Source organism: Hylaeus volcanicus, chromosome 1 (genome assembly GCF_026283585.1).
Source record: "Hylaeus volcanicus isolate JK05 chromosome 1, UHH_iyHylVolc1.0_haploid, whole genome shotgun sequence".
NCBI lineage: Eukaryota > Metazoa > Arthropoda > Insecta > Hymenoptera > Colletidae > Hylaeus > Hylaeus volcanicus.
Genome location: NC_071976.1, coordinates 35,419,634 through 35,447,626, shown reverse-complemented (window position 1 = coordinate 35,447,626; position 27,993 = coordinate 35,419,634). Strand labels below are relative to the sequence as shown.

The window sequence follows — 27,993 nt, the reverse complement described above, 5'->3', positions numbered from 1 at the left end:
TGAAAATTTAACGCATTGTATATTGTTACATAGTTTATTAAAGAGTGAAAAATAACACATGTTTTCACTAACGTCATAAATTATAATGCATTAGTGAAATATACTGAATTTACAATTCTGTAACATTCAATGTTGTGACTCTCTACCCATATTATTAATATTATTGTTTGATGCTTGTCTATACATTGATTGAAAGAAAAACATTTTTAAGGATGATACAACAGCTCCAGTCGGATTTTGAAAGGACTATAGAAGGTTCCGGATCCGCGCAAATCAATACAAATGAACTCAGTGGAGGTGCTAAAATAAACAGATTGTTCCATGAACGTTTCCCATTTGAAATAGTTAAAATGGAGTTTGATGAAAAAGAATTGAGAAGAGAAATTGCTTTTGCCATTAGGAACATTCATGGTAAATTAATGCTGCGATTTTTACATTTTTATTTGTACACAAGGTGTTTCTTTTAACCCGGGCAACTAAAATTTCTCCCATTCTTTTGAGGATGTAAAATAAAATAAAAGAGCAGAGTGTTCGTTTCGAAAGACGAATATTCAGATAAAAAAAAATCATTACTTTTATCTATATAAATATGGCTTTTTTTATTAAAAGACATTTTAAGGGCGACGTATGATATGCCACTTTTATGAGTTACATCATTCCCTTTAATGAAAGTATGTCATCCTATTTTTAAAAACAACGATTACCTTGAAATATTATAAAATGTGATTGAATAAAATTTTTGTTTAATAAGATATTTATCGCTACGAAAGGAAGCACCTGTGTATGAAGCTACATCAACGCCCGTTTTGGTTTAAAAATAATACTGACACTTATGTAATGTCATAGGTATCAGGGTTGGTCTGTTTACTCCTGATATGGCCTTTGAGGCAATAGTCAAGAAACAAATCAATAGACTCAAAGAACCGAGTCTAAAATGTGTAGACTTAGTTGTGCAGGAACTCAGTAACGTTGTACGCATTTGTACAGATAGGGTAAGTAAGCTTTTTTTCTTGTCTGTGAAATTTTGTACGACGCGTACATTTCATACAGTTTTCATTTTCGATTGTAGATGTCACGTTATCCTAGATTGAGAGAAGAAACGGAACGTATCATAACTACTCATATTAGGCAACGAGAACAGATGTGCAAGGAGCAGTTGATTCTTTTGGTTGATTGTGAACTGGCATATATGAATACAAATCACGAAGATTTCATTGGTTTCGCCAAGTAAGTTATATATATGTTGAATTATATGTTTTTGTAGTTACTCAGCAAAATCAAGAAAGTAAACAATATGATAGAACAATTTTATTTTTAAAGATCGCACATTTAGCGCTATATGTTGTTATTTTACATTCATGACTGCAGCTATAGTTTTTAATGTATTCATATCCATAAAGTTTGGTATTCCGCGTTTGAAAAATGTGTCTTTAATCTTTAAAGTATTCTAAGTAATCATGCTATTATTTATGAAATCTGAGAACAAAATTAGTTAATTAGCATCGATCATCAGTTATGTTTATACAGAACTTTTTGATACAAGGCAAAAGTAATACAAAATTTGTATACAGGAAGTCTACCAGAAACTATTAACTTATTATGAGGTAATTTGGTGTTTTTCTTCTGGTGGATTATTGTATAAAATGTTAGTATCTCTGAGAAAAGTTCTCTGACTTGCAGCAATGAATTACATATTGCATGACAGATGTAAATTCAACACATAGTATAGCTCACATAATGGTAATATGCTTTACTAATACAGACACAATATTTTTTCTAAATTTGATTTTGTTAAGAAATTTTAATTTAGATTACATAAAATTAAAAAAAAAAAAAGATAATAAGAAAATTCACTGATTACATATGCAGTTAGTTACATTAGTCTGCTTGCTACTTTTTTTGTTTAATTTTTTTTTAATGCAAACTGTGTTATATATGTTTATATGTATTTGAGTGTACATCAAATACATATTCATATACAACACGTGATTATACCGTATTTTCCTGAACAAAATTTGTATTGTTGATAAGAATATAATAAAGTTTGAATATTCATGTGATTATATTGATGTTAGCCTTATAGTCAGGTTTATACGGTGTATTTCAAATGTGCATGCTTTGCTAAAGTCAGTTCACATAGCAAGCTTTAAACTAGCAATTATTGTTAGCTCATTTTGTCCTTCAAAGCTAAGGTACACGTTTTTTTGTATCATCAATAAATAGTAGAATTTACTGCTGTTCTGTCTACTTCATGTATATTTGTATGACACTTTGTGTCATATCTCTATATATATTATATATAGTCATATTAAATTGTATCTCACGTTTCTCCTCTTACAATATGCATACGTTTATATCTTAATTCCTTGTTTCTGTATAACGAACATAATTTTTGTTCATTTGTCGTGTTTTACATATTGAAAACTTGATTACTTTCCAAAATTTAAATTATTAAATAATAGAATGCGAAAAGCAATTTAGAAATGAGATATTGTAAACATTATTTTGTAGGTTTAACTTAATTTTCATTTCATCTTTATAAGAATATTTTACCTCAACTTTTCATTTCTTGAAACATATCACGTGAATCCTAAGAGAATATATGTATATTATGTCTCGTGTTATATAATTAAGAATAATCAAATCAAAGTATCATAATATTATAACTTCTGCTGTAACACAACCTTTAACATCATTAAAGGCAAGACATACTTAATATTAATACAAATGAAATTATCTGTAATCATCAACTAACCAATCTTGAATATGACTAATTCTTGTGATATTTGTTCAGTAACTTTCCTCGTTAATGTTTCACGTTATGAAAATGTAATGTCTGTATGTCTTTCCTTCAATAACCATAGCATATACACATCTCCTGACATTTGTTTCCATTCATTAATTCTTAATACTTCACAATTAAAGAAATAATTTAATTATATCGGCAGCGCGGCAGCCAGTAGCCATAATGCAAGGTAAGAATTATAAAGTACATTGGAACAAAGATTTACACTACATTTTTCTTCCTTTTCCATTTTCACGCTCTTCATTTTTTTATGCTTACTCTTTATTTAACTTTCCCTAGCATCCGGTTTTTATCATTTCTCTTCTTTTTTTTTTTTTTATGACAAAATATATAATCTATAACATAGCGATTTCCAATTCATTTTTATATTCCATACGGCAAAGAATATAACGTGTATTTTTTTTTTTAATAAATTTTGATTTCTTTGAAGAATAAATTAAAATCCATTCTCCATTGTTTAATATTTTATTAGTAGTAGTGTTTATATATAGAGCAATTATGAAAATCGTGTTCATACATACGCGTATATTTATATACTGCTAAAAAAACTGTGATAATAATAATCGAGATATAATTTTAATTAATTTGTATACAGTAAATGGAAATATAATTAATGAAAATGAACAGAAATCTTGTCAAACATTATACACTGTTACGTATAAATTATTGTTGAATTTTATTTTGCTACAGTTTTTATATAATTTTACATAGTGTAGAGTACAACCATGATTTATAGAAAATTTAACTACCTTACTTTTTTGTATATATTTGCACAAAACAAATATACTACCAAATGAACCATTCATTGCTTAAATCATTCGTAAATGCTCCAAATTGTATATTTCATACAGCACTATCAAATCTTTCACCATTTCCGACTATTTTTCACAATGAATGTAACGTGCGCTTATGCAGTTCTTTATGCATTATGATTTCCTAAATTACCGCAGTGTTGATTAAGTAGCAACGGTATTATGTGTATTTTCGTGTTCTAAATGATGTGCACATCGAGAAATATACAAATGTGACATTTAATGCTGTATGAAAGAGTATATGCATGGAATTGGTGTGGCTGTATGTTATAGTTTTCATATATAAATTGAAACAATTTAAAAGGTAAAATTCCATTATTTAAATTTGAAGTCTTATTGCAATTGATTATAAATTTAAAATATTGTATTGGCCATAATATTATCTTATCTGTATCGTTATCCTTTTTTTCATGTTTAATTTTTAATCGTTTTTATATTGTAATTGCACATGTTTTGATAAATTTTAATTCTTTAATATAATTTATAATTTACTTAGCAACAAATTAAATTTGAAATTGTGTGAACGTTTGTGTAAGTTACTGAAAAGTTGCTAGGTTTTTACCCTGCTAGATCTTTTTATACAATAAACTAACAAATTTTTGTGGCAAGTTATAATACATTTTTGTACATGGGTATTAAAATATTTTCTTCTATTTGACATTTCATTATACATTATTCCTTGTGTTACAGTGCACAACAATCTTCAGAAAATGCTGTTAAGTCTGGGCGCCATACATTAGGCAATCAAGTAATACGTAAGGGGTACATGTGTATTCATAATCTTGGTATAATGAAAGGTGGTTCCAGAGATTATTGGTTTGTCTTAACATCGGAGAGTATTTCTTGGTTCAAAGATGAAGAAGTAATTATAAGATTTCAATTATGTTATATTTAGTTTGTTTATTTATCTTCACGAGTAATTAAATGAATGCTTCCGACCTTTGGTTGCTTATAATAACTAATGAACTACAGTTTTTAAGTTAAAATATATACCACTCGTATATACACTACTCATATTTATTATTTTTTTTTCAGGAACGCGAGAAGAAGTATATGCTACCTTTAGATGGATTGAAATTGCGCGACTTGGAACAAGGATTCATGTCTCGACGCCATTTGTTTGCTTTGTTTAATCCAGAGGGCAGAAATGTTTATAAGGATTACAAACAACTTGAATTGAGCTGCGAAACACAGGATGATGTTGATTCCTGGAAGGCCTCATTTCTCAGAGCTGGTGTATACCCTGAAAAATCAACGGAGCAAACAAATGGAGAAGGAGAGGTATGCTTTTTCAATATCATTATAAAATTAATTGTGTTTCATATATAGAATGCCTCACATGATTAGGATAATGGAAAGAACATACTTTTCGTTTCGTTAACAGCAGAAAAATCTGTTTATTTTTCTGTGATCTCAGTTTGCATTTGTCAATACGATTGTGCATGTTCAAAGTAAAATCAAAATAAATTATTTAACATTTTATGCAAAACATTTTTTTAATTTTTAACGAATTAAAAGGCACTAATCATTTTAATTATGCGATGCATTCTATATATTCAAATAAATATTGCACTTTTAGAAACATCGCAAAATGTTCGATAATAAAAAGCAACCGAAGTGTACAAACGTATTACTTAATTTTTATTCAAGAATAAATTATTTGAATCGACATACGTTTTATTATGTTTATTAGAAAAGTCTGTTTTGATTTATTTTAGGATAAGCAGCGGGTGAGTTAGTACGAGAAATGTAAATAAAATTTTTGGTTTGATATTACATTCATAAATGTGTGGTGGTGTGAAATTTTGAAAATAAATTATTGTAATAAATTATCCTTAATATCTTTACAACATATAGTTTTGGAGCATTATTATACGATATTTTAGGCTTATTTTGATTATTAAGGCTTCGCAATAATAAAAGCTAATTCTAGTTTAATATTAAAAGGCACAAAGTTTTGCTTTTTACCAAACGCAATAAAAAGAAATTACAAAATATGACTTCTGCATTTAGTAAAACTTGCATTTTCGCGGAATCGCTTTCATTCTTTTAATATTATTATACTTCAACACAAGTAGGAATTGCACAATTTGTCTATCTGTTAGATTTGTGAAGAATTAATTAAATTCTTACATTACAATGAATGTTTCTTGCCTCTAATCAACTAAAGGAAGGATATGAGGTTGGTACGATTGTAGGATTTTGTAGACATACAATATACTCAACACTCACACAAATATAGGACACATCCACCAGACTCTGCTTTTTAATTACAAAGACAGTACGCAACTAATATACGTATGTGCTGTTTATGAATATGTATTGTTTTTCTTCTTCCTAGCAGTATTTCTATTTCAACATAAAATCGATAACACTTCAATTACTCCAATTGTAATTTTTTAAATATTTTTCACATGCAGCAACAAACCAAAAATATACAGTCTTAACTTCTATTATTTTAATTATTAATATATAAACCATCGCATATTTATAGGGTGGATCAGAGGCCCAGTCATCAATGGATCCTCAACTGGAGCGTCAAGTGGAAACCATTAGGAATTTAGTAGATTCGTACATGAAGATTGTTACAAAAACTACTCGCGATCTTGTTCCAAAGTCAATTATGCATTTGATCATTAATAATGCAAAGGACTTCATCAATGGAGAATTGTTGGCACATCTTTATGCAAGCGGTGATCAGGTAAAAAATTCATTTAAATTTAGAATATTCTAAATTGTATGTATGATTCTACAAACGTTTAACTTGAACTTATTATTATTGTTTTATATTTATTTGTATAATTTGTTATTTTCCTTTCGTTCTTATTCATATCCCGTTTTCGTATGTACAGGGTGTTACACCTAAACCAGGCCACCTGAATATCTCTTCCAATTGGGATAATACAAAAAATATTTTACATGGAATTTCAATGGCCTGGTTTAGGTGTGCCACCCTGTATATCGCAATGTAACTGTTATTTAGTTTATGAATAAATTATTTAACGCATGTTATAGGCTTCAATGATGGAGGAGTCGCCCGAAGAAGCACAAAAACGAGAAGAAATGTTACGTATGTATCATGCATGCAAGGAGGCACTTCGTATCATCGGAGATGTTTCGATGGCAACAGTTTCCACTCCGGTGCCGCCACCAGTGAAGAATGATTGGTTGGCATCTGGCGAGAATCCAAGGTAACAATTATGATATTATTTTCATTGTCGCTTATGCATTTGACTAATTTGGAATCTTTCAATCTTGTACTGCCTGCTTTTGCCACATACACTTGAACACCGTTGAAACAGTCTTGGGTAAGAGTCACTATGTTTATACTAATTAGCTCTTTTTTTTTTCTCCTTTTTTTTGTCTCAATTCAAAGCTCCAAAAAGAAAGGTTGAATTTTGTTATACCTGCGTATACACTTATGCTTTGTGTTTTCACTTTGAAACGAGCCTCCTGCAAATTTTGGTTAGCAAATTTACTTTGTGCTTACGTATACTTGTATGCTCACTTATTTATTAAAAAATGATATAAAATATCTATACTCTAAATACTTTATGTTTTACCCTTAATAGTAAGAGTTATAGATATATATGTCTTTGAGAATTAGAATAATGTAGATGAAAAATCATTTGACAAGTCGTTTACAAAATATACACATATTATTATTCTCTTTTGTGATATACCGAAGTTGATTTGTTTTATTATCGAGTTTGACTGCATTACTGTTTCAAGCCTGACATTTTAATGTATTACATGAACATTTATATAAAATTAATTTTATAGTCAACGCATGATTTTTTAAAAACATAAACTAAAGCAAATAGCCTAAGTATTGATGGTGATCTTAATTAATATTTGACTCAGTAGTAGTCTGTATCATTACATATTTCATAATTTTTAGTTTAATAGATGTTATATAAAATCCTTAACATTCCTTCATATAGGAATTCGAGTTACATCTAAGCCAAGGTTTCCAGGATGAAAGCATCTACAAATATTCATGGCAAAAATGTTAAATTTTATACGTAACAATAAACATCAGTGCTGATTCTTATACTAATAAAAATCCTCGTTAATATCGAAGCCGTTATTTTGCTTTAATTTTTGCTATTATATAAACCGTAACTATTATTTATTTCGTGATAAACCTGGTTACAGGTTATCACCACCATCTCCTGGTGGGCAAAGACGTGGAGTGACACAGCCACCACCTATTTCTAGTTCTCGAGTACCACCACCGGTTCCGACAAGTGTCCGGCCAGCACCGGCCATTCCCAACCGACCTGGACCTGGTGGACCGCCACCGTCGCGTGCTACGCCTGGCCTACCTCCTCCTCTAATACCATCGTAAGTACAAAATCAAATTACAACTCACGTATAATTTAACAAAAATATACCTTGTGAAGTTTCGTACAGAAAACATTAAAGAGATACATTGTTCGAAGCACTCTGTATCGTCAAGTACCTTTCAATTGTCAAGTTTCACGTGTAACAAATTTTTGCACAACAACGTTCTGCCAGTTTGTGTCAAGATAGTCCTGTGTGTTTCTTTTTTTTGTAACTAGGTGAAGGTTCTTTTCGAGTCAATCTTCACTAAAAAAAGAAATAAGTAAAGAAAAAAATACAAGTGAGAATTTGCAGTTGCTTCTTCATATAGCTTTGCGTGATTGGGGCTTTGGTGCTAACTTCACTTTCTATTGCAGGCGCCGACAATAAGTCTTCGCACTAACTCGCCTATTCGCTACTAATCAATACATACATATATATATCGATTGCATCTAGTCAGTGTACATTTTACACGAAATACAATTTCCTAATGCTACATGTTTTGTCCGCATATATTACAGATTATGAGATCACTGTTAATTAGGGGTGTGTAATGTATGTCGTATACAATAGTTAGCGACGAGACCGCCGAAGAATTTTGACGAGCAACTTATATCTCATCTGCCACGTATCTAAACCATGCCAATGACCCACATTTCTTTTCGAGAGGTCCAATTATTTTGTAAGAACGACCAAGAGATCATTTCTCATAATTTCGATCGTTTTTTCCCTCCTTAATAATATTTCGAAGCTTTTATGCTCGTTTTCAGTCACCCTAACAGAGTGTACGCGTACTCGTACATAAACGTTTGCACACCTCTAATTAAAAATCCTAATTGTCTATGATACGATTAATCGTTTCTAGCGGGAAGCCACTAGATACAAATTGCCCTCATTCGCATTCATAATAAATAAAACTAGGTAGAGTGATATATATATATTTCTTTCATTGTAAATTAGTTCGACGGAATTGTACATGATACCTGTATATACAACTAAAAACGTTGTAAAATAAACTTGTCTTGGGTTCTTATCGCAAGTGGATAAGCATTCATTCGTTTACTAACAGCATGACATTTTAATTACTGTATTTAACATAAGGAATTATGTAAAAATGTAACATAACGATACACGATGGTCTTGCGATACATGTTACGCGTGAAAGCTTTTAAATCTTCTAATATCGTTGCTTTTATTCTACTATTAATTCGATAAGCTGTACTTGATGTCGGTTTTTAATTTGTTACTAGTCATTAACCAAGGACGAATATGTCGGTGCCTGCATTTAAACATTTTGTTTACAGTGTTATAAGTTAAAAGTATTTTTGGAAACGAATCAAATTTTAATTGCAATGTAGCTCTGCGATTATATTTCTGGAGGTCACGCTCTCATTTACCTCAAAATGAATCGTTAGAATGGTTTCTTGCAACTTTTGATTCGATTACACATCTGTATTAAATCTTGGTGTCCAAGGAAAAACGCTTTAAATTTGCCTGGCAGCGAACGGGTTAATTTACAATTATTTCTAATAATAATTAGTGTGGCGCGTCACGTTTTGTTGAGAAGCACTGATGTGGCTTACTATTAAGGTATAGCAAAGAAAATTTTTCAAAATAGTGAAATCTTTGGTAAAATCCGAGTGTCCGTGGTGTATGTTTAGTCGTGGGGGTGGTCTACAGCAGAGGGTGACACAAGCTGCGACGCAGGCCGCTGCTAACGCCGCCGTGAACGAGCTGATGGATGCATTCAAGATCAAGTAAATAGACTTGCTGTCCATACTTTTCTATAACGGAGTTTTACCCTTAACCACCATTACGATATGGGTACCTCTTTATTTAAGTTGCGCAAGTAGATTGGTAGACTGTTCAGGGTTGAGAATGAACACTAATTCGATGTCCTTAACTGTTTTCTCGATAGAATTTTTAATAACAATTTTCGCGCGTAACCGCTATCATTCTTTCTTCTTTACTCTCTCTATATCTCATACTCTCTCGCTCTCTTGCATGGTCCGAGAAATTTAATTAACAGCGATGATGATGATGCCTTTGAAGATTGTATATCGTTATAAATATACGTGCACACGGAGTTGGGCTTAATAAATTTCGGAATAAAGATAAGGTGATTTTGTAAGCAATGTTGAGAATTGTTCGTTGGTCGAGACCTTTTCTATGACGAATAACATCTTATTCGTATAAACGTAGTTGGAATATTTTATTCGTTATTCGAAATGAAATTTGCCCAACTCCACGGGTGTATATGTAAATACAGTTAATCCTATGAGAGTGTTCGTATCCTCTATGTCTACTGAAGAAATTTGTCTAAATTAAATGATAGGCTTGATGTTTCTAAATAAAGGTTTGATTATAAATATGTACATAAGTAGACTTCACACATATACACATTTATAATGGAAAAATTCATTGGAAAACATAAAGCCTACCATTTAATTTATAAAAACTTAATAGAGGATACAAATGTGTATGAGGTTGACTGTAGATACAGAAAAAAAAGCACACGATTCCCGGGTGTGTTTGTTGCATAATGTAGGAAATACGATTAAAGGAATATCCATGTCTATTTGTAACACGTGCAATTTGCTTCGTGGCATTCCATGTATATTAATTCTAATCCCCTCAGAGAAAGGATTAACCCTTAGAGAATCGAAATAGATACGCTTTTTACGAATGTCAAAGTATAGGGCGTGCGTTGTGTAATAACTCGATGAAATTGTCCGAGGAGAAGTCACAGAATCTCTTGTAAAAAGGAAGAGTATATAAATATAAATTTCACATCTGTTTCGCTTGCAACGTTGAAAAAGTTGGGCGGTCAGAGCGGCGAGCGATCGTCTCGTTGATAAATGTAAAAACGCAGAGTCTATCTTCACTGTAATTGTATCCAGTGAATCTATCCTGGAAAGTCTACCAGAACCCTATAATGTGATCAAAGGTAGTTTCGATTAAACGGTATTCCGTTTTGCGAACGAGAAACGTTTTTGTATCATAATTAGTCACGGTGAATTCATCGATTGCGTAACAAAAGATCGTTTCTAAATTCTATTTTTCTGTTCCTTTTCTATTTTTATTATTGTTTTTTTTTTGTTGTTGCGAGATAAGAAAAAAAATGTCATGCTGTTGGGAAAGAGTTGAAAGATTGTCGGGAAACCGTTCGTTTACGTCGTGCGTATCGATCGATCGATCGATCGGTCGAATCGGCGACAATTGTGTTGATACCGAAATAAGTTTAAGTATTCATAAAAAGAAAAGCAAAAAATATAGTCACTGTTTCTCTACCTTTTAAGATGTTCACCGTATTTAGTTTCATCTTAGCCGTAAATATTAAATACCGTACGAAGATATACATGTATACATACATGCATAACTAGCTACTCCCTATGAAATATTAACGACAAAAAAAAAACAACGTGCTCAGACATAGGATGTGATATAGCGTAGAATGCTTCGAGGATTTTGCATGAAAATCCTGTGAAAACCCACACTCTCTATTTCTCTCTGTCTCTCTTTCTCTAAAACAAAAAGAAAGGGTCTAAACTGACACTAACTGATACCGGATCAGAATAATTATAACAGTAATCGTATTATCGTTAACAATGTATAATGAATGTATATCACGCGGCGGGGGCGTTCAGGAGCTGTGTATTATTGTATTACGACGGAACTTGTCGTTTCCAGGGCTCCTCGACCGTGCTTGGCAATTTAGTTAAATTGTACGTGTATATAAGGATGAATATATGATGCGTGTACCAAATTCTTGTAATTAGACGTAATAAACGCGTCTCCGCGAAGCAACGTGCTTCGAATCTTGACTTGTACGATAGTATCGTAATATTTATATATAATTCATAATTATATATAAATGTATAATATTTCGAATATTTTGAATTATATATAATTTACATATATATTTATATATGGATATATAAATATAGATGTACATAAATATAATTTTGGATAAGATTATCGTAAGGAAACTTCGTGGGGAATGGAATGTTCGATATTTATTTCGAATCAAACTATCTTTAGAATCGGTTAAATAATATCCAAAGTAATGGATTACCTTTAAACTTCAAACAAATTCTACAATAAGTTCGAAAGACAGAGTAAGATTCTCTAAATTCTTTGTTGTTTCTTCGTAATTCTTTTTTCTCTCTATTCACTTATTATTAAATAAAATTATTTCCTGTTCAGTTTTTACTGTAATTAATTCTTGTAAATCTCAAGGCTTATATATATTCTATATGGTGGTTACAATAAACCCTTATAAGCCATTTGAGTCAATTTCTAAAGAAAATGTAATGAAACGTAGTTAAATATATCTGACAATGAGTATAGTAACTCTACATTATCTGATTGTAAGTGCAATAAATACTTCAAATAACAAATTTATTTAATTACATGGTAGATTAAGTAGAATACAAAGCTAGGTAAATATTATAGTTACACAAAAAAAAGGAATTCGTCGAAATAACAATAATTCTAAATCATGAAACCATTTCGTTAATTTAAAAAAAAAAAAAATGAAAAAGATCATGATGTAAATCCCTTCTCCAATTCGTCTTGAATATTATCGATACTTTAGTTGTTTTTATCTCAGGCATAAATATTACTTTTAAAATTGTTTCTTGAAACGGTATAACATAAATATGTACATGTATTATTCTCGTATTATGAATAAGATAATTATTGCCATATACGTTATGGCTAAAAATGTTGTGTAACATATTAAAGTAACTCAGGCTTAGAATATACCTAATGTAATAGCTTAACGAAATTAGGGAGAATATCATTCCATATGGTTGTGTGAAAATCACGAACGCACTGCGTGTTATACGTTGCTCGTGTAAACAATAAGAATAATGAAATTACGAAATGTTATTTACTAGACTGCGGATTTGATGTATTTATGATGTACGCTAATATGGAAAATATACAAAAAATATATACATCATTTATGTAGAATATATTCTATTAATTATTGTAATAATATTTTATTTGGCACAAATGTATATAACTATTGGTTATGTTTAGTATATATTTCTTATATTCCATTGTATTACAAAAGGTACATAAAATCCGCAGTTCAGTCACTACGAGTTACAAAAGACGTTAAAGAAATTATGTTTAGAACACTCGAACAGAAAATATGTGAAATATTTGACGCCATATGTTACATTCTCTCATCCTCTTTTCATTACTTTCTTTAGTTTGATTCAAATTGGCTTAAAGAGGTTTGATTTATATTTTAATCCAGACATGATCGATACTGATCGATAGTGAACCGAAATGATTCGATTTTTGCTCCGCTCCACCCGTAACGAGTTTCCTTAAGAAAGCCATAGAGATATTATAAGAGAGAGAGAGTAAGGGAGCCAGACCTCCAGCCGCGTACCACAATTAAAAAGAGAAAGAAAACCATTGTATTTGTACCAACCTGTCTTTGTCTAGCAACGTTTTCAACGTTGACTCTTTATTCAATTCAATTCACGCAACTTTCAATTATTTTCTTGTTATTTTCTTTATCATTGTTAACGTTGTACAATATATACATTGTATAAATGCGCAATATAATAATTGTATATGTTTTATAAATTCGCAATGTACAGATGTGCCGCGGTTTATCCTTCTCTTTCTAACGATGCAACATTTCCACATACAGGCAGGCCTATATCTTCCCTGCCCTATCTATTGTATAATATCTCTATGAAGAAAACGCGTGCATTTATCCATGAATATTTGCAACGGTCTCGCGGTTCGATAGTCAACAATCGAAAGCACGAAACGGGTTCCTATCGTTGCGCGACGAATGCTACGTCGGTAGCGAGTTGAATATTTTCGAATGGCTCGCGCAGTGACGCGTGGAAGACCGAGGGCAATACTCGAAGTGCAATTACAGAAAAGAAAATATTATTTTTCGTTACAGCAGAACGTCGAAGGTCTACATGGGTAGATAACGACTTTACGAGAGCATCGATGACGACGAGCTCGCGTTTCTCGTGTCACTGCGCCCTTCGTGTTCCATCTTATCGGTTGTTCCAGACGTAAACGCAATAGGACGGATCACGAAAGACTCGAAGGCAATTGTGCGATTTTCGAAATTGAGCGAAGCGTGCGCGTTCAGTGCCGTAACTAGCATTTCTGAGGACCCATTTCATTGAACGAGTACAATGGAATTTTTAATTTTTTTTGTAAGAAAACAGTCGATAAAACCTGAATCAATATTTATTAGATTAAAGAAACTTTCTTTATAAAATGTTTCTGGCGAGGCAGTTGCGAGACTTCTCCATATTTATCAGTTAGTATTCAACTTATATTTGTGACTGAAACGTGTTCAAAAATAATTAGCTGATATCAACCCTTTTAGTACCGACTCAAGTTCGAAATAAAAATGATACAGATTTAGTTTGAAGCTACTTAATTTACAAATAGACATGTTATGAAATAAAGAGAAAATTATATCGATAATGTTTAGTTAAAATTATGAAAAAAAATCGAATCGTTATAATTGAAATCGAACATACATTATAAACAGCATTTATAAAAAAAAAAAAAAAAAAAAAAAAATCGTCCCTGACGTAGTTCGACGTGGAACATATAATACAAAATATACAGTGGCTGTAGAATGTATTCGTACACCGATCAATTTCCCACTGACTAAATAACTAATTCTGTATCATCTATTGCGGTGTAGGTTTTTTGTAATACAGTTTGGGTTAACATAATTTAACGTCAACGCAGGAATATAAATGAATGTTGAAGTCTGAAAAGGTACTAAAAGGGTCAAGTCTATTTCTTGTTTCAAATTCATGGGTCAAGCTTAGTTTTGTCACTATACGCGGCGCCCAACTCCTTTGTTTCGATATTTTGAAGGGCCTAACGATAATCAGCGACGTTGATCGATCTAACATGAATTTGTTTATGCCGACTTTACGTAAGATCCGCGATTTGTCAGAGGCGTGTACAACGTTCGCTTGCCGTTTGATAATTTGCACGATGCCGGTCGAGGAAGCGTATCTTTTCGATATAGTTGCTCGAGACGATTAATCGATTATTCAGATTGAACACAGGGCAGCCCAGCCTGTAGTTTAAACCAGTTAATCTCAACAGGCCCAGTATGACTCCGAATTAAGTACTCGATTCGTTGGTTCTTGAGGAGCAATGAGTGAAAGATATAAAAATTTCCGAGTTGGCCAGGGAAGATATCAATAAAATATTAATACTACACTCGTACACAATCAGTCTCATAATTACTCGTATCCCCTTGTGCCTATTGAAGAACTTTGTCTTAATTAAATGATAGATTCAATGTTTCATTATAAATATGTACATGAGTAAACTTCACAGGTGTATGTATTTATAATGAAAAATTTATCTGGAAACATTAAACCTACTATTTTAATTCAAACAAATGTCTTCAGTAAACGTAGAGGTGATATTAAATACATATATTGGTATTATATTATTAAACCAAGGGCTGTTAAAAACAACTTCGGAATCAGTAGTGGAATTGAAACAAAGTTTAGAAAAAAAAATAAAATTTCTTTTGTTAACTTTCTCGGTTCACATTTAATTGTACGAGAACCTTGATAAATAATTACTTCAGCCTCGAGGATTCCATTAATCACTGCGCCAATCCCCCGATTCACAAGGGACATTGGTTTCTTGGAATACCGTGTAAATTAAGGTCAAAGGGTTTAACCGACTTTGAAAAGGAGGAGGTTACTCGATTCGACATATAGATTTTTCCTTTTTTATATATATGTTTATATGAAAAATCGGTGTAAGTCGAGAAAACACCAAAAATGTGTATAGTTTAATCAGTTATTTAATTGAATTCATTCGTATATAAAATAAAAGTAAAATAAAAGTACGAATGCAAACGAAGCAGAAAACATTGGTTCATTCATAAAGTAAGAAATATATAAAGTTACATCTTATGATTGTAACAAGTACCTAACAATAATCACGAGTGGTATATAACAGATATAAAGCAGATCTCGAAAGCGAGCCATTGGTCAAAATAGATTGAGAAACACTGGTTCATACTACTCGCTGGATAATTGTATCGTGTATGGTGGCAAGACACCAAAAGGTAAACACACACACACACACACACACACTAAAGACCCGCGAGCAGCCACAAGTGGTATTATTGTAATGTTACTGTACAGAAGTATCCGTATATCTACGTATATAGATATACAATACGTATACATACACTTATACTAATCATTTTATGCACTGTAATGACAGAGTTAAGTAGGTCGTACGTTGAAATTACAGAGATAATTACAATTACGATATTATTATTATTATTATTATTATTATTATTATTATTATTAACGACATTATTATGTACTGTATAGGATTAAAAGGTAACGTTACTTGTTTCAGTAGCGTGTAACACGTTCCATGTTCGGTAGATTATGAGACGTTTTATTTTCAAGTTTCACTATTAGCGTGGTTACTTTGTGACAGAGGGTCGTTCTTGTTGCGCGTTGAGATATAGGCGATAGAAATATTGTCGTAACTCTAAACGATCCACGCGCCGTGCGTAGCGTTTCAAAAATTGGGCATATCAAGTAGATGCGCGCGCGCAAAAATGATCGTTCTTCTGTGTACAGATTCTTCGATGTTCGTCGGCGGTATATCGAGGGTTCCACCCTCCCGAGACCGTGAGCATATTTCTTTATAAAAATACAGTATCGCCTGAGAAATTGGCAACGGTTCGAGTCCGAGCTGAGAACTTATATGCCTAATATATTGAATCTGTCTTTATGTATTAGATTGTCCCAAAAGTTTCTTTTGTGAGTTGCACTCAATTATTTTGTGCGTCGGTGTTTATATAAATAGACAATCTAATTTTTTAGATAATTCAACAATGTAATACAAAACATAAAATATCGTGTATGTATTACTTATTAATAAAACGAAAGAAACTTTTGGGACAACCTAATAAAAATAAGTCTTATACAAGAGTCGTATCAAGCATATATTTAAATTCTCCAAAAAAGAAAGCATTGTTTATTTACAAATAATCGGAGCCAGTTGAGTACAAACAGTGAAGGATTTCTCAAAATAAAATATTCCTTCAAAGTAACGTTAATTAACAAAGTCAGGAAGTAAAAATTAGCCAACTTCTCAGGCAATATAGTATACAGTCTTGTGAATTCATTTTCCATTTATAAACATTCAAATGCGCGAGCAAATAAATTTTATCAACCGAAATCACTATCGTAAATGATACTGACTGGGTGGAATCTGTGTTACAGACGTTACAACGAAAGACGATAAGTGAAAAAAAAAAACCTGTGATGGGCCGAATCACCCATCGGTGTTCTTTTTATGCTCGTACCGTCAATTAAACAATGAATCGATGTTTCGTTTGGAATAATCCTCCGTATAATTGTTTATTTGTACCACCGTGTATCGTGCGATCTGTACAACGATACTCGTCGTGTATCGAGCCTAAAAGAAAAGGTCCTCGAGAATAAACCCTCAGCTTTCGGGACTGGATCCGATGGAACCTAGCGTTGACGATGTTTAGCGATGTCACCGTTAACAGTACTAGAAATCACTAACGGATGCAAAGGAAGTAATAATTAATCTCCGTGTGAACACTAGAATAATATTGTTATCGTACCTAGCATTTAACCGTGGAACCGAGAAGCGAGTGTACACGCGTTTGTGGCAGACTGATTAGTTTGGACATCTTAACCTCTTCAGGGTCGTATCCATTTTTTTGTTCGGATCGAACAAAAATGCGAACTAATACATTTATCCATGACGTCTACCAATCTTGCCCCGTTATACTGAAAAATTAATTGCGAATAAGTATTTATCGTTGGTTTCGTATCAAGTATTTTATTATGTTTATAATTAATATACAATTTTTTAAAGAATTATATTTTAAATGAGTCAGATGTAATCTTTATGATACCTGTAGTGTACGTTATGTATGTTATAATATACATAATGTAAGCTTTGTTAATAATTGATATACAAAGCATTTTATGTCTAGTGTTATCGTGCAGTGAAGTTATAAATTGCCGAAAGCGTTTATTAATAAACTGCTTGCTGAGCTTTGTGATGAATATTTATTTAGTCTGAAAAAAAAGCAATGTTATAACGTTAAGTTAATTACAAATATTTAATCCCTAATTTTAATGATTACTTCCACGTTACATTATTTAAATTAACTTAAAAACGAAACGTACAGATATGTGCCAGTATCCCCGAAGAGGTTAAGTACTTAAAAATTGTAACCTAGAGTGTAATCTTTAATTTCCTAAGAACCCGACACGTTCGAACGAAATCGTTTTCTTTTACCTCGTTCATTTTATTTTTTCTCATTTCCCTCGATATATTCGTATCGTTCTCGAGATTGGTTGCGTTCGGATCTTTGTTTGCGCAATAGAGAGAGAGGAAGAGGAAAGAAAATCGCGCGAAACCGTGACCGATTGAACGGAAACCACTTGACCGTGACGCATCCTTCCACGCCACGGATTATTATACATGCTTCCATCTAAGAGCCTTAACTATAGCAAAGTTCTAGTTCAAACAAAGCTTACACACACCGTGTAGCGCGAAGTTAAGGGGTAGGACAAATTTTATTCGAACAGTAAACATATGGTGTTGATTTGTAATGTTTATACGATCGAGCAGCCTAATTTCTACTTATTCATCCTGTAATACTTCCTTTTGTAATCTAATTTTGACTCGATGTCTAAACGGTTTTTTACCTTTTATTCATTATTCGAAATTTCTATTTAGACAAAAATTTGTCCTATCTCTGGCAAAGTCCGATCTTGTACATCGCGGGCTGAGACCCAATTGCCGTCTTAACGTACGGGCACGGGTGCCCCATGCTAATTTGTGCAACGTTGAACACATACGTGACGAACGACATTGGTCACTGGAATTGCCCATTGCCTTTGAATTTCTTTTTTTTTTTTCATCTGCGATATCTAAACGAAATAAATTCAACAAGGGTCCCAATGCACTCATTTGCTCGGGGGCCCGCAACGACGTTAAGACGGCTCTGTCGAGAACGTAACACGAACTGACGCGCGTAAACGTCAACGGTAGAATCGACGTTGGGACGAAAAGGTGGAACGAAATCTGCAAAATATGCAATTAAGTCGATTAACGGAAACCGTGACTGGCGCCACGATTATTTCCACGGGGTATTAGATCAGTGATTCTTAACTACCATCAAGCTGCGAACCATCGTGCTGTAAATATTTGGCAACTGATTTTATGAATTCTTATTTTTTACCTGTCTTAAAATTGCAGTTACAATTATCAAACGATTTAGAACTGTAACGAATTGTTTATTTTCAATTCGAAGGTTCTTAACCCTCTTTGATCGAGAAAATTTCAAAATAAATTTTACTGGTAACCTAATTTAGGATCATATAACAGGAGCATTTATAATAAATACGTATTTTTAAAATGCAAGTACACCAGCAGAGAAACTATTATAACGGAAATGCTGAAATTATTCTCTATGCATTTTTACCAAGTACTCTCGAAGCCATGTGATGCCAGCATTGGTTCCAAACTCGCGCATACGCGTCGTTAAAAGTTGAATGCGCAGTACTGTAGCCAGGGCCGGCGTTCTAGTTTTGCAACCTCGTCAAAATTCACAAATCCTATCCAGACTTGTTTACTTTAACATCTGATCTTCAAAACAATTTTTTTAATTCCATCGGGAAAATCACTGTCACCCATATATGGATAACGTGGCGATCAACTGTTAACGGAAAACACCGACCAATCAGAGTGCGCGTATGCCGGTTGAGCGTAGGCTACGCGCTAAGTGGCAGCTCTTGTACGCTACCATGGCCGCTCCACCGGCATACTCGCGCTCTGATTGGTCGGGGTTTTCCGTTAATATCTCCTTAACGAAGCCGCGGATAACATTTTCGCTAAGGAAAAAGTTGTTTCAAATCACCTCTAGCCTCTATGTACAGGGTGTCCCAAAAATGTTGGAAGTCATTGAAAGGAGTGGTTTAGGAGGTGATTTGAAACAACTTTTTCCTTAGCGAAAATATTGTCCGCGTCTTCGTTGAGGAGATATTAACGGAAAATACTGACCAATCAGAGCGCCAGTATGCCGATGGAGCGCTCGCGGCAGCGTATGAGCGCGGCCGCCTAGCGCGTAGCCTACGCTCAACCGGTATACTCGCGCTCTGATTGGTTGGGGTATTTTGTTAATATCTCCCCAACGAAGCCTCGGACAATATTTTCGCTAAGGAAAAAGTTGTTTCAAATCACCTCCCGAACCACCTCTTTCAAGGTGTTACAACATTTTTGGGACCAGCTGATTCGCAGGTGATTGCGAGTGTGCGTCTTTCTCACACGTCTTGATCCTGAAAAAATGTCCCACAATTCTTGTATACTTTTATCATTTTTGGGCGTGTTAAGGGCGTCACTGTAATGGTCAGATTAGGCATTACTGACGCAACAGATAATGCAAAAAAATGCATGCGCGAATAGGAAACAACACTGGCATCACAGCCGAACCTCTCCGGCCAGTATTGGCATATTTATCAGTTCACTCCTGCAGTTCATGTCGTCCGATAGTTGACAGCAAATATTCTCTGTGCATCTATCTTACGCATTTTCAATACTTATGTTACGTTTATACCTTTACGACGTTAATACCTTTGAACAACTTTCGCGTTCTCGTTACAAATTGCTTACTTTACGTCGTTGCATTCTTGTGCATTTCTCGATTCCTGGGAGTGTACAAATAAATTGTTACTTGTACAAATAATTTTTGAAATGTGCAGTAAAAAATAAAGAATCATCTAAATAACGCGTCGAGCTTAGAAAAGTTAAGAATTATTGTGTTAGATCGATTATATCCGTGGCCAGTCGCGGCTGAACTAAGTAACCCACGTGATGTCAATGGCGAGCCCTTGGAATAACGGGCACAGAAACATTGATTAAATCCACAGTTTCGCGAGATACGCAGCTTCTTGGATAGTTTTAATGTCGCGTAGCGTCTTCGTGATCATTTTTTATACTTGCTACAACTCGCTAATTTTTATAGAAATTTTCTTCCATGTCCGAGAGAACAGAGGCGTTCGTTGAGTTCGTCGCCGATCGAATGGTTAAATTCCTCCGATGTATAATCGTAAAAAAATTGCACGTAATCGAGCAAGGGACGCATCGACGGGGTTACTTAGCGAACTAATTTCCGGTTTGTGCACTTCACGCGACTCACACACGTTGTAATATCGTGCGAACACACGCGCGGTATGCATACACTGTTTTCCTGCAATATAAATGTGTATATAGGGAATAACATGTTATAGATTATAAATATATATATATCTCTATATATAAAAGAATGAGAATTCGAGAGAAAGCCTATAGATTTGTGACGACCGGAAACGCATTTCCGCTGGGGAAGTGACATATCTATTTGTCGAAATTAGTTGGGAAAATTTCTGTTATTTAAATACGTTACCTTTAGATACTTTTCCAGAATGCATAATATATTAGATTGCCTAAAAAGTTTCTTTCACAAGTTACACTCGGCTGTTGCGTCTTAATCGCATCTCTTTTACTTAAATTATCCTTGGTAGATTTTGAAACAAAAATTTCTGAGTATTACGTGCTCCCTTGAAAAGAATTTCTGTTACAAAAACTGTTCTGTTGCGAAATAAATATTTCAAAACTTTAATTTAATCAAGTTCCATACAGTATGTAGAACTACATATTTGTAGTACACTGTGGACGTTTTATTTGACATTTTTATGTTCAAAATTAATTGAAACAATTGAAAATTTTTATTTAATCCCTAAAATGTTAGATAAATGACATTTTAATGCATATCTTTAAATCTTTATTATCGTACAGTGCAGTCTGGAAGTCTAAATATATACTACATGGAGAAACAGTTTTGCATATTGTTGATGTAACGAATTTTATTGTTAATTATAGATACGCTGTTTTCTATGCGTTCACTAATCTTTTATTTTTATTTTATCGAACTCTTGCGTGCGATCGAACATGGGGAACTATGATTTTCCCCGCACGCTGGAATGCGTATTCGCGTTCTTTATTTCTTTGATTGAATCCCCATATCTGCTGGCCTTCAATATTTTCCCTTTTACGCATCCAGGATTTTACTTGTGAAGTAATACCAATAAAAAAAAAAAAAGTCATATTTACGTACATAGAAAAGACGTTTGAAATTGATAAAGTTGTAATTTGATTCACTTTTAGATTTAACCTTTTAACTGCTCAAGTTAAAAAAAAAAATACAAGATATATAAACATTTTAGTTTCTGTAATAATTGCCTTAGTTTTTCTATTCTATTCTATTAAATTAATTCAGTTTAGAGGCTTTCTCATTTATTAACTTTGCAGTGGAACGGTTAACGAACGAATGGAACGATAAAGAATAGAGTTCGAGCGTCCTTTTTATGCACGATCATTTTTGCATGCGTTTTTCATCACTGCTTGAGCATGTTGTGCAAATTTGTTGAGTTTCTTTGGCAGATCATGCTTCAGTTGTATCATCTATTCGTTTATATAACTTTATGTAAGAATTTTTATTCATATATTTCACGTTCACAATCATCTGTCGCGTATTTGTTGCTGTTATTATTCTGTTATACAATATTACTATATTTTTTATCACCAGTCTTACAATATTGGAACGATATTCCATTTTATGTAAATTCGTTCGCATATAATGATTTAGTTACGGTAAACAGTATTTCTGGTGTTTGGGTAAATTCATTTACTTTTTGTGTCTTGAATATTTTCATACAAGGTGTGACCAGAGTTAGGTATCGTTAAAATAATCACTCGAACAAAGATTCAAATGCAATTTGATTCGATTAAATCAAACAACAAAATGTATCTTGATTCAACGAGTAAATATACATTTAAATATATACATATATGTCCTTTACGTGTCAAACGTAAATAACTTTATTCGTTATTATTTGACGGATAATAGATTTTAATATTCCGTTTATTATTGCAGTACTTGGAATTTTTGTCAGATAAAGATTTTGTTAGAGTTAGAGTTAGGCCTTATTTGAATAAATTTTCAAATAATAGTTGCAAGTAAAATGAAGTTTGTGTTGAATCGATGTGAAACAGTTAACTCACTGCATAGCATAATGTGCCGTGTGTAATAAATTCATAGACACGTGCATCGTTTGAAGGCATCGTTTAGAAGGCATCGTTTGAAGGCACCGTTTATTCGTCATATTTATTCGTCGTTAAGCTTTTCGAATAACGATTGCATTTGATTTGAATAACGGTAGATTTTTATTCCGGCTAGAATAACTATGCACGTACCGGTCCGTACGTTATTTTCGTTCGAAGCAATATATAATATCGCGCGTGTCTTGGACGCGCAAATCAACATCACCGAGTATTTAATCACTATCTGTGTTATAGGCGTCCCGTACCCAATATTCCTCCCCGAATTCCCGACAGGCCGTACTACGGCCGATTAAACTGAGCTAGTCCATGGAGAGCACACTACATCTGTGCGCATCCACGCCCGAGAGAGTATTCGAAGGAATGTCGTTCTGAAACGAGCCGATGACCGGGAGATACGTGAGACAAAGCTCAGGACGAATCTTGGGAGAGACGTCACCCGACGTAATGACGGGTGACGGTCGCGAATCACAGAGGGTGAGAATCCTCTCAAAGGACTCCGGAACGCGTCCTTCAAGTCGCGCCCTTCTTTGATCTCGATCAACCGCGAGAATTAAGCCCTTCGTCCGTGCGACGAGGATGATCCCAAAGGAGGGACAGCACGATCCCCCATGGAGCAGGAGGAACAAGGCTGTGCCAGAAAAAAAATGAAAGTAAATAGAAATAGAAGAAAAGAATGAGAGGGACCAAGGAAGAGAAAGGAACAGACGCAGGTGGCCAGCGCAAAGGACTTCTAGTCCAAAGGGGTCGTCTAGTCTGTTGCTCGATGGTCGGCAGCAAGAGATTCAATCCAGTCACTTCTACTTCTACTTTGTCTAAGATTTTTCGTCGTCTTTTATGTTTTATTTATACCGTTGCAAATGTTTAGATTACGCGAGTGTTGGGCTAAAACGTAATTGAAGTAACGATTGACGGTTGAATCGATCACTCGTTTCTCTGACGTTGCGCTCTGTTCTTAACGAATCTTTTTAGATCGATATCTAATTTTCGGTTAATCGAACGAACCGTTGGTCGTTTGCGACCATTGGTGATTAAATTAATCAGCATTCTTTATTAAACAACTTTTTCGGTGTTCAAGAAATTTAACTAGTCGGAAATATATTCCTGGAAATATTATGAAACTAGAAATAATAATAATAATCCGGCGACATTTTTAATCTGGATAATTTATATCGAATAACGCTTTAACTCTGAAACATGAGAAATTTTATGACGCTTGAAAAGGACAGAACAACTTGACAGCCCCGAAACAATTTTATTTTCGAAACCGACAATTTTTACAAACAAATATGCTTAATTCGATATTTTGAAATATGAATACACTTATCAAACTATATCGTCTTAGGATATTTAAGAAATATAATCTTAAATAACATCGCTAAACTGAAAATCACCATTAGCGAAGGATGGTAGCAGACTAGTGACTAATCGAATTAACCAAGAATTAGGACGATCAAATGATTCATTATTTGGTGAAGCGAAATTCGTGATTAATTTAATCGTTAATCGTCGCGAGCGATTAATTTCAGTAATCGACCACCGTTAATCGCGGTTTAATTTAATTAATTTAATTTTGACGATTAAATTAACTCAGTTTATTAGTTCGAGAAGAATCAATCGATTAATGCCCAACTCTAGGTTACGTGTAGTTGCTAAGTATTAAAAATGGCGTGCTTGGTGCATGTCAAACTCCAGAAGAACGATTCGTTTAGCTTCGTAGCGGTGACAATAGTGAGTTTTCCGACAAGAAGCGGTGAGGTTAATGGATTTCGTATTCAGAATTTTTACTGTTCTTTTTTTTTCATTTGGAGTTATCAGTATTACAGATACGAATAGAGAATCGACGATCTTTTCGGCAGCGACGAGTAAAATTTTACTCGAGCAGTAGATGATTAATAAAAATGCCCTATAGTGATTTATTTGCGACCGGACGTTTATTCGACTGAACAGTCGTACAAATAAATCTCTGTTCACAGTGAAATATAATTTCACTTTATACGATTGAAATTCCAGTTCTTATTTAACGAGCAACGGATTAAAAGGTATTCATTCTGTATTCGTTATTTGAAATTTATATCTTCGCTTTATACGCTGTCAAACGAATGTTAACGGGGATATGTGTATCGATTGCAATCTTCTCGAATGATGAAGCGTCTGAATCCTATACCGTCATCTGTGGTGAAGTTCTGCCAATTTTAGTATATTTTGAAAGAGATTCCAATTCTTCTTTAATTTATATTTCATGAGAAAAGAAATTCTATTATCTGTAGCAGTGGTGCGTATAAAGTAATATAAAATAATATATTCCCATTTGACACAGTGAAATAATCGCTTATCGTAAATTCTGTAATATGTTTATTACTGTCGACGACAGGAAGAAAGTATTTGTTTTCAAGGGTCAATTGTTATTATTGGCAAAACTTTTCTCAAGGTCACATTTTCGAATCTTTAAGGTCATCGATATTTTTTAATAATAATATCATTTTTACCATCCTGTTATAAACAACAAAGAATAAATTCCAAATGACTTTAAATGGAAAATCGCTTAAAAGTTTGGCATAAAGTGACCTTCGATGACGGTATCAACATAAATTGTATAAGAGACTAGATGCTGAAAATTTGCCCAATAATCGCTGGCTTTGGCTTCTTGTCCGAAGACTCGTGGCCCCAAGGTATCGCGTTCAAACGCGATTCGCGGACAATGTGTAATGTGCAACCCGATTACCTCGATTTTAGGTGAACTTACATACGATCAAAAGTACACGGTTCTACCTAGAATTTAGCTAGGAACGAAGTACAAAATATGGCTATACAAAAATGTACAGTGAGACTAGCGTCGCCAGTGGAGGATTTGTTGTAACATTAGCGCGGCTTAAGGTAATTGCGCATGAAACATTTCGATGTCGACTGCTACGCGATCGTTGGAACGTCGTCTGCATTTATGTGCGCGCTTGGTAAATAAAATGTCCTCGACGTATAAGGTAAAATACCCAGTACTTTAAACATGTTTTAAAAAATAGCTGAAATATTACCTTGATTCGAAAAGTAACACTAGCCGGAGTTGTGCGAGCGGCACGACGATATAAATATAAATAAATATTGATTATAGTTTATATTATATGTTAAATATCACTTGTAATTCTGTTTAACAACAGTGCGCTGTTAAATGAATTCCACTTTCATGTATACGTATACAACTAGAAACTTTTATGAACATACATACGAATTTATAGAAGAGACCACAATAGTCGAAAATACAATTCTAAGCACATGTTCAAACTGAAAGTAAAAAGAAACTGAAAGTAAAAAGAAAAATAAAGAGTACGTAGAGCGGTGCGCTTTGTACAGTAAAAGTCTCTATAAATGCACAAACTCGGGACTGAGCTACAGTAATGTCTCCATTACTGCACAAATTTGTTTATGATAACTGCATAGAAACCATCCCCACCACTGCGCGAGAATTCAAAAGTAGTATGTACGCTTCAACATTATATTATAGTAAATATTTTCAAATAATACCAATATAAACGAAATTGTTCAAGTATCGGTTCAACTTTTTTTGCAGTGTTCAAGTACTGGGTGTTTTACCTTACGCGGAACGATTATATTGCAATTGTTCCTCCGCTGGTCGTCACGATACACTTTTGTGTGGTCGTGTTTACCAAAATACGATATGCGATCGACAACAGCATTCCAGTAATAAATGCCTGCGCAAAGCGGCACGCAAAAAGGAAAACTCGCCACGATCCGGTTGCGACGATCGCGTCAAACGTAACAAATTCTTCTTCTTCTTTTTTTTTTTTACGATGTAATTTATCGAAGTACGAGTAACGATGCCATTTTACAGCTCGAGTTTATACAACGCGATTTACAAACGAACAACGAACACACGGAATCGAAAATTCTCCGCGGGTGTCTCGACGCTACACCTGTGTACATAAAAAAAAAAAATATATATATATATAAATAAAAATAAAAATAGAAACGCAATTCCTGATCGATGTACGCGCGATGTTGTTCATGTTTATCTATTTTTACGATTTTATTTTTGCATCTTAATTGTTTAGCTGTTGTGATAGGATGCTTTTTTCGAAGGGACACCGACGAAAGGCGGAATGGCCATGTACGGTGCGCGTTGCGTCCCTCGAGAAATGATAATTATTTTAACGGATGCCAATGTTACAATTTGTACATAAAAATCAAATACGAGTATAGTATTACGTGTCGATGTACATGCTAGGATGGGAGAATCTTTTTGTATTACCAAACTTCACACGTTGATAGCCAATCTGCTATGATACGCGACACCGACTGACGACTAATGTACCTAGGACGTACGGCGAATCAAATAAATGATATTTAATACGAGTCTACCGATTTCTTGTCGTCTTTTTTTTAGAATTCTCCAATTCCGATTACTAAATTGTTCTTTCCTGTTCCCTTTGTAATCAGTAGATTACATGTTTTTTAATATGAACTATATTCCGTTAGTAGTTATTTATTCTGGATTGTTTTGTAGAATAACAAAACATTTGTATGGTAATATTGGTAATCTTTGATTATTCAAACAAATAATTATTTTCGAAAGATGAATGCGACATTCCGGCTGAAACAGCCTTCATCGAACCAAAATGTCATCGAAATTCAATTTTTTATCGATAGCACAAAAATACTTTAGTGCAGCGCGAGAATTCAATGTATTAATTCATTGTATTAATTTAGAAATTAATTCTGTGCCTTTGTATCCAATCGTTTATTACTACACTTTACGCAAAAATATTTATTTTAACTCATTTTGTCACGTTGAATTATCAGCCTTCCAAGTTCTCGATCTGATAT

At 33.6% G+C, this 27,993-nt stretch overlaps 1 protein-coding gene and 1 long non-coding RNA gene across 11 annotated transcripts in view; one reads left to right on the top strand and one right to left on the bottom strand.

The window, feature by feature from the left end:
- The window catches only part of LOC128882976 (dynamin), a 31,851-nt gene extending 4,329 nt beyond the window's left edge, over window positions 1–27,522 (top strand). Inside the window, exons 7-18 of one of the 10 annotated variants that reach the window (XM_054134922.1) lie at window positions 212–411; window positions 847–992; window positions 1,070–1,227; window positions 2,949–2,975; window positions 4,309–4,480; window positions 4,654–4,899; window positions 5,789–5,800; window positions 6,113–6,319; window positions 6,634–6,809; window positions 7,840–7,965; window positions 9,606–9,701; window positions 23,392–27,522. In XM_054134922.1, the coding sequence (XP_053990897.1) occupies window positions 212–411; window positions 847–992; window positions 1,070–1,227; window positions 2,949–2,975; window positions 4,309–4,480; window positions 4,654–4,899; window positions 5,789–5,800; window positions 6,113–6,319; window positions 6,634–6,809; window positions 7,840–7,965; window positions 9,606–9,701; window positions 23,392–23,455 (1,630 nt within the window). In that variant the 3' untranslated portion in view covers window positions 23,456–27,522. Of the gene's footprint in view, window positions 1–211; window positions 412–846; window positions 993–1,069; window positions 1,228–2,948; window positions 2,976–4,308; window positions 4,481–4,653; window positions 4,900–5,336; window positions 5,349–5,788; window positions 5,801–6,112; window positions 6,320–6,633; window positions 6,927–7,776; window positions 7,966–8,321; window positions 21,343–23,391 lie in introns of those variants that run through there. The other 9 variants (XM_054134892.1, XM_054134883.1, XM_054134930.1 and 6 more) reach the window with 9 other exon arrangements.
- Window positions 14,501–23,385, bottom strand: LOC128883012 (uncharacterized). The gene is made up of 2 exons (XR_008458680.1): window positions 17,603–23,385; window positions 14,501–17,536 (listed from the first exon to the last, which is right to left on the bottom strand). It is a non-coding gene; the product is annotated as an uncharacterized LOC128883012 (long non-coding RNA).
- Window positions 27,523–27,993: the final 471 nt, after the last annotated feature.